The 13,560-nt window shown below is 38.0% G+C and overlaps 1 protein-coding gene across 1 annotated transcript in view; it reads left to right on the forward strand.

Annotated features, from left to right (window-relative positions):
- Positions 1-13,560, forward strand: part of taf1c (TATA-box binding protein associated factor, RNA polymerase I subunit C) — a 26,724-nt gene continuing 13,164 nt past the window's right edge. The window contains exons 1-10 of the mRNA XM_034311330.2: positions 1-440; positions 3,439-3,550; positions 6,427-6,479; positions 6,588-6,683; positions 6,787-6,842; positions 7,158-7,396; positions 8,307-8,435; positions 9,174-9,291; positions 11,217-11,288; positions 13,311-13,446. Coding sequence (XP_034167221.2) covers positions 306-440; positions 3,439-3,550; positions 6,427-6,479; positions 6,588-6,683; positions 6,787-6,842; positions 7,158-7,396; positions 8,307-8,435; positions 9,174-9,291; positions 11,217-11,288; positions 13,311-13,446 — 1,146 coding nt within the window. The 5' untranslated portion in view covers positions 1-305. The remainder of the gene's footprint in view (positions 441-3,438; positions 3,551-6,426; positions 6,480-6,587; positions 6,684-6,786; positions 6,843-7,157; positions 7,397-8,306; positions 8,436-9,173; positions 9,292-11,216; positions 11,289-13,310; positions 13,447-13,560) is intronic.

Consider the following 13,560-nt stretch of genomic DNA (forward strand, 5'->3'; position numbering starts at 1 on the left):
TTGTGGGTAATTCCTCGCGGTGGATCAGCTGATCCTCGTACGCATGTTTGGCAGGAGCGCGCGGTTGCTTTGGACTGGGGCTGTGCCCGCGTGCGATGCTTATTCACGCACTGTATAACGCAAAGCCGGTTATAGTTCTGTCATTTTAGCTTTTATGCGTGATTTATGGAGTGTGAAGTGTCCACATTGCTTCAGGAGTTAGCTAACAAACAAACCAACCCGAAAACCAACCCGAAAACAAACCAGGCACGTGCGAGCAGCCGGGTGTGAAACGGACATGTCGTGACTTTGTTGTCGGGAAGCACATGGATTATAAATTCCCAGCTCAGCTTTTCCCCCATTTTTATCTGAACTCGCTTCCAAATTTAGACTCCAAGCATGATTATGGAGGCTGGGGCTCGTATGGACAGCTGCTGGAGACAACCAGGGCACCCTTTCAGGTATTTCAGCTTATATTATATATAAATGTTCAATAAAAAATAATGTTAAATATTAAATAAAAATATAAATGTTAAATATAAGTGTTAAATATTAAAATATAAATGCTAAATAAAAAATACAAATATATTGTTAGACATTTAAATATAAATATACATGGTGTTTTAAATATAAATGTTAAATATTAAATAGAAATATAATTACATTATAAAGTTAATAATGTTAAACCCTTGTGTTTATTTATTTATTTATTTTTTAAGTTTCTGTGAATGAGGTTTTGAATTGAATTGACAAGATGAGAAATTCCTTCATTAATGTCTACATGTGATTGAATTGTCTGTTTCCTGCATCAGTTAACTTCTGGATGTTTCTGGCATTCACAAAAAAAAAAAAAAAATTAACACCTTTTATTTCGTTTATGAAACTTGTTTATTTTTGTACTGTTTGGGTTTTTTTGGATCTCTGCATGATTTTGAGGGTAGTTTCAAATTTATTTTTATATGTATTAAATATGTGACAAGTCATGAGTCATGTTTTTCAAAAGAAAAAATAAAAATACGGGGGAAAAAAAAAGACACTCAAACTAATTCATTCATTCATCCTGAGTATCAGCATTATCCTGGTCAGGTTCACAGTGGAGCCGGAGCCTATCCTATCCTGGAGACACGGGGTGTGAGGCAGGAAGACACGCTGGATGGGACTCCAGTCCATCACAGTTCACCATGTGCACAAATACTGTCCGCATTCACATCTGGGGCTAATTTTAGAGCAGCCAATCCACACACCAGTGTGTTTTTGGGGGGTTGGGAGGAAACCAGAGAAACCGAAGGAAACTGACACTGACACAAGGAGAGCAGGTGCTGCTGTGTAGCTCAAAATCAAATCCAGTTAATGCAGTCAGATAAAACCCTCAAATATATTAAACATATTTGATCTAAAAATGTGCAGAATTACACAATTGTTTTTAAATTATAAGCTGCATAAACAGGTAAACCTTTCCGTGTAAATCTTTTTCCACTACTCTGTTATGATCACAATGCGTAATTGTTCTATCGTTAGAATCGATATAAACTATTCATACATTCGGTACATATAATCCCCACATGTACTGATGTCCTTAGCGCTCTATATTCCCAAACTCCAAAACAGGTACATTGTGCTAAAATGTATACTCGAAACTTTCTGTATCTGAGCAACACTCTTTCCAGATTTATTAACATTTCAGGTAAATATTAAAGTAAACAGTAATAATAAAAAATAATATTTGATTTTGAAGTTATTGAGCTTTAGCTTGTGTCCGTTTATTTCAAGTGACCGGTTGTTTAGGGTTATAACTATAATAACTAAATACCTTTAACAGCTACCACAAATTTGGTAGTAGTTGATAGGGATCTTTACCACATCATTGTTAAAAATAAATAAATAAATTAATAATAATAAAAATGCAGCCCCATGGTTATGTGTAATGGGCCCCACATTGAGAACCATAGAGTTTTACATTGCCTACTGTAATGTCACACAAAAATGTTACGGCTCTAGGCTTATTTTATTTTACAACCTGCTGATTTTTCACAAAGCAGGGTTACAGTTAGGGCTTAGTGATGTGTTGATGTAATGCAGACGTTGCAATAAAACACTTCACAGTTTTATTCCTTTGAGATGTAGTCAGCACTTTAACACTGACTGACGTCACTATTACAGTAACAAGCAGCTGATTGGATGTTAGGCCTGGTTTATACTTCTGCAGTATTTGATGGGTTTATGGGTAAGCGTGGCGGTGCGCAAAACTGTTGTATCAGACGGCTATAAGTGAACACGGGTGAGTAGCTTTTTCCCCTGTGCGTCACACATTACAATATGATCACGTTATTGTATAAAGGATTCACGTACAGAAACTCGGAAAACTACAGTCATGATATAGTGGCCTGGATGAATATAAAGCATCGGCCATAGCTGTCATTATAGTGGCCATTTTAATCCTGCAAGATTACATTTACTTTTTTTTTTGCAGAAGAGACACAGTGTAAATGATGTAAACCATAGCAACTCAATTAAAAATGTTAAGCATCCATCAGTCCTTAACTGATAGAATTGTTAATTAAAACACTCATTAATTTGAAGTGCTTCAATACAAGAGGCGTTTGATACCTGCTTAATACCAACCAGTGAAAACGTTATGCCCATGTTGCGTTCTGTTTATTATTCCTACAGTGAGCACTCCTTTGTTTTGGGATTATTCTACTTTTTTTTTTTGTGTCAGGGGGTGGGGGATAGTTAAATTCAGGTGTGGTTCATGAGACAGCTCTCGCTAGTGAACACACTCATGCTAAGTGCATGTATGAAGACTTAAACCTACCGAGCTTGCGGATACAGAGGTCGCTGCTATCCCAATAACTGCTATGTTCATATATAGTATACACTTATCTGCTGAATACTATGTCATAGTCGTTATGTTTACATTCACAGCAATTTATTATATTGTTATTCTTTTGCGCTACTGTTATATCTGACACTTTCTTACTAAAACTGTGTACTGGTCGGTGCTGCACTGTCTCTTACTGTGCCTATTGTCCTGTTTTAGTAGTTATTGTATTGTCTTAGTTATTGTCCTGTTTTAGTAGTTGTTGTACTGTCTTGTGCTGTTTGCACACATTTGCACATGCACTTTATGTAGAAATGTGTAGTCTCTTGTAGTTCTGTGTTGTTTGTTGTAGCACCATGGTCCTGGAGGAAAGTTGGTTCGTTTCACTGTGTACTAATTAGCTGTATATGGTTTAAATGACAATAAAGCCACTTGACTAGAGATACATGGTCACTGAAGTATAAGTCAGCTTTCAGTCAGTAGTTTCACCTCTTACTCATAGGTTTCTTCATAGGTTTTGACCGTGACTACTTTACCATTCAAAGGAGCTTCAGAAGTTCTGCATTTTTGTAAACGTTCTTGAGAAAGTTCTGTAAAGGAGACATGTTTTTAACACTATATATCTGACTGTGTCTCAGAGTGGTGTCGAGGGAGAGACTCCGTTCCTGTTTCAGCCCCAGCATAAGGTGGATGGCGAGGTGTGGGTCCCTACCGAGCCGATCGTAACACCGCTTCTCCCTCCCAACCGAGGTAGTCTACAGCTCTCACACTGCCCGAGCTGCAAAACATTTCCTCTTTCAGAAATTCATCAATATCATCATACCACAAGGTCGCTCCCACTCCAGCACAATAATGACATGATTGCACAGTAGCGCTCGGCGATTGTCACCATTAATTCAGATAATTCAAATTAATGTTTGAACACGATTTTCAAAATGTTCTGATCGGGAGTGTACATGTTTACATACACATATTTAAATTTTTAATTTAAAAAAATCCATAAATGCTAGTTAAAATTTTAAACCAGTACGAAGGAAAATCACAACCTTCTTAACTTGATAAAAGCTTCATTCAGCCTGTGATACTCCCAAACACTGCATGCTTAGATAAGAAAAAAGCACTAAGATTCACAGAGGACTGAGCTCATAGCGAAGAAAACCAGATATATCCCTCCAGAGATATGGAATTTGGTACAGGTTTGAAAAGTGAGATTTGCATTTAACGTACCTCCTAAGTGGTAATTCACTGGTCAGAATTACGTCATTTCTGACCGCAGCACGTTCACTCCACAAACTGGAAGTCAAAAGGGGAAGGCGCTCAGAGTTGAGAGGAGAATAATAAAAAAATCATTCATTTAAATATGCTTTGTTTAAAAGAACCATTGTTTGCACTATTTGCTATAGATGGTGCTGTTACTATTTTTGCACAGCTACATTTTCCAAAGTCCAATGAAAAAAAAAAATTCATAATTTTTTTCAAATTTCATAGCAGGACCAGTCTAATTTCAGTGTTTCCTAAAGTTCTAAAATATAAATATGTAAATATTCTGTATTCAAAAACATGCATTTGGCTGGCTTCACATGTTGCAGAGGAAGCACGTCTTAGCCTTCACACACCCCAGTTGCTAGCTGTTGTATGATAGCAGAGAGCTAGCTGGTGAGGGAGTTGCTAGCTATTGTATGATAGCAGAGAGCTAGCTGGTGAGGGAGTTGATAGCTGTTGTATGATAGCAGAGAGCTAGCTGGTGAGGGAGTTGCTAGCTGTTGTATGATAGCAGAGAGCTAGCTGGTGAGGGAGTTGCTAGCTGCTGTATGATAGCAGAGAGCTAGCTGGTGAGGGAGTTGCTAGCTGTTGTATGATAGCAGAGAGCTAGCTGGTGAGGGAGTTGCTAGCTGTTGTATGATAGCAGAGAGCTAGCTGGTGAGGGAGTTGCTAGCTGTTGTATGATAGCAGAGAGCTAGCTGGTGAGGGAGTTGATAGCTGTTGTATGATAGCAGAGAGCTAGCTGGTGAGGGAGAATTGGCAGGTAACCAAATTGGAGAGGAAATGGGGGGAAAAAATCCAAAAGAAAGAAAATGCCTGCTACCCGTGTATGGTGTAATATAAAGGGTGAGCTGCTCCCCTCCTCTCTCTCTCTCACTCTCCCTCTTCTTGACCCCGAACTGTTTGCTTTGTTTGGGACTCATTTTGAAAAGTGCATTGTTTGCTCACACTGGAGTAATATTTGCTGACATTTCCACATCATCTATTGTAGCAACGCATGTCTGTGTGTGTGTGTGTGGTGTCATGAACCCAAAAGTCAATTACCAGCACAGATTTTGTAGATGATTGTTTTACATAAAGGTTCTGAAATGTTTTGTACAGAGAGTGACAAAACAAAAAGTTAATTAAAAAAAGGAGGCAGGCCACTTTTTCACTGCTCCAGGCACTTTTCAACAAGTGTAATCCATTTTTTTTTTTTTTTCAGAAGTCAGATTTCTGGACAAAATCGGACCAAACAAGTTTCAACAGTTTTAAATTGCCACTGATTTTTTTTTTTTGTCATTGAGTGTGGTGAAATTTGACACGAACAACCACATGGAAGAAAACGACATGAAGGCAGGTCACGGGATGAGAGTTTATCCCTCCATACGCACTGCAGCATGTGACTGAGCAGTAGTGACACCAGCGACAAACACCACCTGCTTCTGCTGTTTCTCCAAATACATACAAAACTGGGACTGGATATTGTCCATTTATAAAACATAATTAATTAGTGAAATCTCAGTGTTAGTAGCTAATTAGCTAACTTTCCTTGCCTTTTCTACAGTGCTACTGAGCATGCATATTGTTATTATAACAATCCATGTTGATCTGTGAGCAAATATGACACCAGTCCAAAAACAAATTTGGACCCTCATAATTTTTTGCATTGCAGATTCAAGCTCTAAAAATTGGATCTGAGAGATAAATCAGATTTGGCCTGCTGTGTGAACATGGACTCTGAATATATGGGGTTAAACTTAAAGGAATAGTTCACCCAAAAATGAAAATTCTGACTTTCGTTCATCTTCAGAACACAAATGACGATATTTTTAAACCTGGGAGAGTTCTGTCCCTCCATTGACAGTCCACGTAACCAAAACTTTCAAACTCCAAAAAGTTCATAAAGGCATCGTAAAAATAATCCATGTGACTCCAGTGGTTTGATCCCAATTTTATGAATCGATGCGAATGCTTTGTGTGTGCAAAAAAACCCTAAAATTGAATCTTTATTCACAAAATATCTTCAAAATATAAATTTCCACATAGATCTCTGACTCGTTAACGAGAGAACCCGACGCATGCGCGTTGTGTTGATGTGAGAGCGGACACTTTTGCGATACAACCGGACCCGAAAGCGCTGCACTGTGTACAGCAGAGGAAGTTTCTCCGGGTTCTGGCGTCCAGGAAATGCTAAATCAACTTAGAATGTAACAACGAAGCTTACATACAGCGTCCCTCTGCCTTTGCTATTGCACAGTCTGTTATAGAATTATTGGGATCATTTTGTACAGTGTGACGAGTAATAATCTTAAAAGACTTCTGTAAAACTGGCTTAAACTTATGTTGTGTATTTCATTTATTCCATTTTTTCCCTTTTTAAGATACTAAATCATTCTGGGGTCAGCCTGTCAGTCCAGACGACTTCCCTGAACATGTAAGTTTACTACATGGTGCTGGTAATTATTTATTAACATTACCTTCATGTGTAGCCTCGGTAATTGCGCCTTTTTCCTTTTTTTTTTTTTTTTTTTTTTTTTTGTAGATGAAGTATTTCTATTTGCATCACTGCATGGATTCATTCTCTGCGATGGGCCAGCTGCTCGGAGAACACTTCAGTTTTGGCAGCAAACGTCATAAGGTGAGTTTGTGAGTTTTACACTGGTTGTATTGTTTTGTCTTATATGTCAGTTCCTATCTAGTGAAATATTGTTTAGGTGCCTTCATTATGTATTTTGTTCTAGGATGCCACCAGTATGGGTAAGATGAAGGACTTTCTACGCAACTTAAATTATAAGAAGTAAGGCACGCATCCAAACCACCCAACTTGAAACTGTGCTTATTTAATATGACTGTTACATTTTTACCATTCTCTAGATTCGATTTAATTTCTAAGTTGTTAAATTATTTGTTGAATTGTGTGGAGACAGACAGGGGCATTCTGTTTCCCCAAACAATTAATTTAATACATGCACAGCTGTCAGTTTTTTTTTGATATTTAATGATCCAGTTTTAAGAAGCTGTCAGCAAATAGTGACGTACCAAAATTAATATTAAATGATGACACATTTACACAAACAATGCATGTATTTTTCCCTCTTGTTTTGCTGTGCAGGTGCGAGTTGCAATATTCGCACAGGGTGAGCCGCTATCACCACCTTCTGGGTGACATTATCCCCGATGTTCCATCCTCTCTCCTGGCTGAGCTTCTACATGAGGAATTGATCCATCAGAAGGAATTGGAACACTTCCAACCTGCCACAACTGGGGGCGCCCTGACCTACATCCCAAATCTTGAATGTCAGAATGAAGCCTTTCTTATTTATCCCAGTGGAGAAGCACTAAACTCCATCAGTATCCTTTTTTTTCTTTCTTTCTGTCTGTCCTTGAGAATAGGACTCACTTAATGTGATTTAGTTTAAATCATGTAAAAACAACAGTACAGTGAGGGCCGCTCAGTATATTGTACACCGATCAGCCATAACATTAAAACCACCTCCCTTGTGTAGGTCAATTATTGTGTAGGTGGTACATGAATGCCAGGACCCAGTGTTTCCCAGCAGGTTTCAATTAGATTCTCAGAAAATTTGTAACAAAATTTTAATGAAGGAAAAATTATGATTTCTGTTGCATCATAAACTATGTGCAAACTAAATAAATTTATATATAAAATATAAAATCAAAATATTGTCAACAAAAGGTTGAAATTTTCACTATATCTTAAAAATAAATAAATTTATAAATTCTCCTCAAAATTTTGATCGTATGAAATGATCGATTAAACCATAAAGAGCTCTGTAGCAGAAACAGAGCTCCAAAGTCTACTAAAATGTCCGATTTCCCGCAGCCTTTGGTGTTGTTTGAAAGCTACTGAATTGCTCTTTTTAATCGGTACAGCGTGGTCATGTAACCGTATAATGTGTGGTGGCCTCTGCAGTCTGGATCTACAGGGCTAATAGACTTGACAAGTGCAGATGATCTCACAGGCTTTCAGTGAAAGAATGTGATCATGTGACCAGCATGCTCTCTATATATTTTAGCTCTGTTGGTTGCACAGATTGGGACCTGAGATGCATATTTAATAGAATGCTGATTTCCACAATGCATTGTTACACCTCTGTTAAACACTTATCCTAAAGCAGATTATATAGGCCTGAAATTCAATTTCATATGGTATGATGTAAATTATAACGTTAAAATATTTTAAGATATTTGCAATCAACCTTTCACTGTTAGTTTTCAGTACTTAATTGTAGTTACACAGATTTCCACCCTGTGGAGCTGGAATTCAGTGAAGATAAGCCTCCGGTTGTGAATGTGGCAGACAAACCTCTGGTGTTCAATCTGGATGGAACAGTCAGGCAGGCCAGCGTGGCCCAGATAGATGATGAAGGTGAGTCTAATAAGTAGTTGAAGTATATGACTTTACTCTATTCACTAGGGATGTGCATGGGTATTTGAATACACAGTTAATCGTTTGAGGCACCAGTATTCAAATACTGAAATAATCTAATCAGGTGTTTATGATGTTGTACACATATAGTCGGTCAATATAATTATCGTTCAGTACAACTTAATTAAATGTAAGTTCTGCATGCATGGCACGTCTCGAATGCTCCATGATGCGTTGGATTTTACACTGGCCGCTACTCTAATTCATGCCTGTGTTTTACTGGTTTATTAAATATAACGTACAAATACTTGTACTAACCATCATATTCTTATACACTTGCTTTTTTGTGTATTCCATCTGTTAAACACAAACTTGTGCACCGCTACCAACTGGTAGAAAGATTAATTGCAGTGGAAAACGTGATGCCCAATTATGGTACATCAGATATACTTTTTCTCCACTCTTAGCAGAGAACTGACTATGTTTTTTTTTTTGTTTGTTTGTTTTTTTAAACTCCTCTTGTGGCTTTTCGAATGTTAAACTTGGACAAAACGCACATCCTTGTAGACACATTCACTTGGGGATATATAACTGAATTTTATTTGATATCATGCCATTGCAAATTGATAAACATGGTACATCACCAGGAGGCGCTAATAACCTGCAAATAGTGACTGTGCTGCTCACTGATCTCCAGTTGTGTTTGCAGTTCATCAGTGTCTTTGTTTGTGTTTGTAGCTTATCTAGGCTTACGTTCAGATCATTTCTGCGCAGCGTGGGTAATGAAAGCCACTAACCGTCCTCGTCCATTAGAGGTGGTGCAATTGAAGGAGCAAGCCACCAGCCTCAATGTCAGGTGGGCGGTTACTTACCTTGCTCATTTTTTTGGGTGTTTTAATGTTGAATCTTATTAAAGGCTATTACAAAAAAAAAAATCTTCAGCTGATGCTTAGCATTTCAAGAGAGTATTTCAAATTGATCATTTTTTTAGCAATCAAGATAGTAAGGGAATCTTTACACATCATGTGATTTACATATATACATCAAAATAAAGAAAAAGTTTTCAAAACAGCAAAGAAATAATTTGATAGAAATATTTTTTGGCTTTATACAAAACTTTGGGATGATTTCTATGTATTTTGTCAAGTGTTTTCCAGAATAATGTCTAATATACATTTTATAGGCATAATAGAAATTCAGCCCATTGTAAATGTTATTCACTATATCATAAAATGGTCAAAAAATTAATAATAAGGCAATAATGGTTAAAAATCAAAATGCAAGAATTATGTACCAGAAACATTTAAAATTTCTGTATTGTGTTGTCATAGTAACTTCTCCTTTTTTGATAAGTTTTTGTAAGGATGTAAATATTAGTTAAAATATTCTTGATTTATTTATTTATTTATTTATTTTTAAAAAATGCAGTTCTATCTTAGCTGCTGTTATACCGTATGACAATAAAAACCTTTTTCTTGTATTAGCCAGACGTTCATTATCTTTTACCACAAATTATGTTAAGTTCATAAAGTTATCTGGTTTTACATCTGAGTTACTTATGAGCCTATCAAACTAGTCTTTGTTGCTGAATCTGTGGTGAGATTTCATCCCACTTGCGCCTTGCGTTTGATTGCTTGTGTGCATGTGGAGATTGTTAATGAAGAACTACAGCCTTCAGGCTGCTGGTTCTTTGTTATAAATTGACTGAGATCAGTAAAGAACACAGCTGGGCTTTGTAAAGCTGTTGATATACTGTTGGTATTCATTAACACACATCAAGCTGAATTCTTTTCTCCTGCCCTAGTTACACGTTTTTCTGTTAGAAAGAGCATGTTATTTGAGACCTTGAAATGATAAGGTTCCATCTTATGGCTGCACAAAACATCATATCAGAATTGTGATCTTAATTCTGTTAATTCTGCAGCATTTGCACTCAGGCAGCCTTTTTTGCTGTGATCAGTGACTATAGATGATGTACCTCATGACCTCACACACACGCCTGAGTTATGGCAAGTCTATGGAAGAAAATGGGGAGAAGCAGTGTCAGAAAGCTAGCATGGAAAATGCTACCATGGTTTATTCCAGTAATCTATAATATAAAGATAAAAACTGTCACAGCTGATAGTATTCCACCCTCTCCTACTCCTACCTTAAACCTGAAAATGTGGACGTGCTTATTTTACTTTTTTCCCTCTCTTTTTAATCAGTTCTCCTTGATTAGATTATTTATGATGAGTTTTTAAAATGACAAATGGTGATAAGGGAAAATCAATATCGCACAAGCCTAGTGAGTGTAGCTGCAGAGCAAAGTGTCTGTAGGATAATGGTATTCATTACACCAGTGTGGGGAACCAGGACAAATGTACATGGCCATATGATCTTAAATACATGGTCTTGCACTGCTAATATTACACTGATTATGGCTACTAAAACTACACAATTCTGTTTTGATTCAAGCGATTTCGTTTTAAGTTTGAATTGTTGTAGGTGATTAAACAAATCCTGGTTTATATATTAAAAAAAAAAAAAGTTAAATGGTGATCAGGGAAGCCTATTCTAAACCCTGTACTGTTTAGGTGTACATGCCCATATCATCATCTCCTTTATATTTACATAATTGCCAAAAAGTGTCAGTGATTAATTAGGAGTTTGTTTTCTTCATACGAAGAACAAAAGACAGCAGTTCACGCAATGCATTATAGAGTCAAGAAAATTCAGACAATTGGAAGACATTCGGACATTAAACTCCTTGTCCTAATTCATTTCTTTATTTCCCTGTAGTCCTCATGTTTCTGGAGAGCTTGTTGTAGCCAGTGAGAGTGGAGCAGCCTATCTCTGGATTGTGGGAAAGGGGTGAGTGTGTGTGTGTGTGTGTGTGTGTGTGTGTGTGTGTGTGTGTGTGTGTGTGTGTGTATGCGTGTGATTGTGTGAGAGTGTATGTGTGCGCTTATGCACCAAACGTTCTGAACTGATCCACGCATGATATGCACGTCACATTCTTTTATAGCACAAACAGTTCCAAAACGTACTGTTCATTTTATCGGTATGTTTTGGAACTGTTTGTGCTATAAAAGAATGTGACGTGCATATCATGTTTGAGTAAAACAAGCCTCGTTACAGTGCTAGACATTTAACCAGGCATCCAAGGAGATTCAGTACATCATTCGATAATGCGGTAATGCATATCATTAGATAATGAGTGACAAAATGTCTTCCAAATAAGACATCTTTTCATCATGACTTAGTATTATTAGACAGTGTGATAATTACATGTTACCTTTATTTCCTCAAGTTACGTATTTTCAGTACACATCTGTATGAATGTTCATTAGAACCAAAAAGTATAATAGTGAAACAGTGAGATGTTATTTTATACTACTGTATGTATTTTATATGCTACACGTGGCAGAAGCATTAGCAGTACCTACGCTAAAGATGTTGTTTAATTAAGCAAAGAAAACGACTGAGGCAGTTTTAGCATTAACTATCTAATGTGTTTCTTTATTTACTAAAGTTTACTTTATTTAGTTATTTACTTTTTTTAACTGATATTTAGCCAAATTTTATATTTCTTAGATGATCCTGAAACCAGGTAAAACATTTCAACATGTCTTTGTGCAGGAACAGTGTTTTTTTTTAATTAACCCAGTTTGGCCAAACCCAATATGGCTTCCTATTTCCTCTATATGCTCACTGCATAGTGTATAATATAATAGAAATGTACACCAATCAGCCATAACATTAAAACCACTGACAAGTGAAGTGAATAGCATTGATTATCTCTTTACAGTGGCACCTGTCAAGGGGTGGGATATATTAGGCAGCAAGTGAACAGTCAGTTCTCAAAGTTGATGTGTTGGAAGCAGGAAAAATGGGCAAGGGTAAGGATCTGAGCGACTTTGACCAGGGCCAAATTGTGATGGCTAGACGACTGGGTCAGAGCATCTCCAAAATGGCAGGACTTGTGGGGTGTTCCTGGTATGCAGTGGTTCGTACCTACCAAAAGTGGTCCAAGGAAGGACAACCTGTGAACCCGCGACAGGGTCATGGACACCCAAGGCTCATTAATGCGCGTGGGGAGCAGAGGCTAGCCCGTCTGGTCCAATCTCACAGAAGAGCTACTGTAGCACAAATTGCTGAAAAAGTTAATGCTGGCTATGACAGAAAGGTGACGGAGCACACAGGGCATCACAGCTTGCTGCGTAGCTGCAGACCGGTCAGAGTGCCCATGCTGACCCCTGTCCACTGCCGAAAGCCCTTGTCAAATGGAGCAATGGAAGAAGGTGGCCTGGTCTGATGAATGACGTTTTCTTTTACATCACGTGGACAGCCGGGTGCCTGTGTGTCGCTTACGTGGGGAAGAGATAGAATCAGGATGCACTATGTGAAGAAGGCAAGCCAGCAGAGGCAGTGTGATGCTCTGGGCAGTGTTCTGCTGGGAAACCTTGGGTCCTGGCATTCTTGTGGATGTTACTTTAACACGTATCACGTACCTAAACATTGTTGCAGACCAAGTGCACCCCTTCATGGCAACGGTGTTCCCTAATGGAAGTGGCCTCTTTCAGCAGGATAATTTGCCACACTGCAAACATTGTTCAGAAATGGTTTGCGGAACATTCAACAAATAAGTCTGATCCATGGAAGCCCCACCTCACAACTTATAGGACTTAAAGGATCTGCTGCTAACATCTTGGTGCCAGATACCACAGCACACCTTCAGAGGTCTTGTGGAGTCCGTGCCTCGACAGGTCAGAGCTGTTTTGGCAGCGCAAGGCTGACCTACACAATATTAGGCAGGTGGTTTTAATGTTATGGCTGATCATATGTTATGGCAGCGTATAAAGAATAGATAAATAATGTCTTTTGCTGTTCCAGGCTGCAAAAGATCCGAGATGAGAAAACAAACCTATACTTCAATGCCAAGTCACCGTGGCGATGGTGTGAGTTCACGGCTCATCCGCGAGTGATGGTTTACGCTGACAGGACTGGAGCAGAGCTTACAGACATCAGAGTACGAGGACACCCACTAAACAGTTTCTCCCTTTTTTCTTTTTGCTTTTTTTTTCTTTTCTTTTTTTTGGTTCAACCCAAAATTAGACATAACTAGTTAGAAAGAAGATGCATT

This window comes from Pangasianodon hypophthalmus, chromosome 15 (genome assembly GCF_027358585.1).
Source record: "Pangasianodon hypophthalmus isolate fPanHyp1 chromosome 15, fPanHyp1.pri, whole genome shotgun sequence".
NCBI lineage: Eukaryota > Metazoa > Chordata > Actinopteri > Siluriformes > Pangasiidae > Pangasianodon > Pangasianodon hypophthalmus.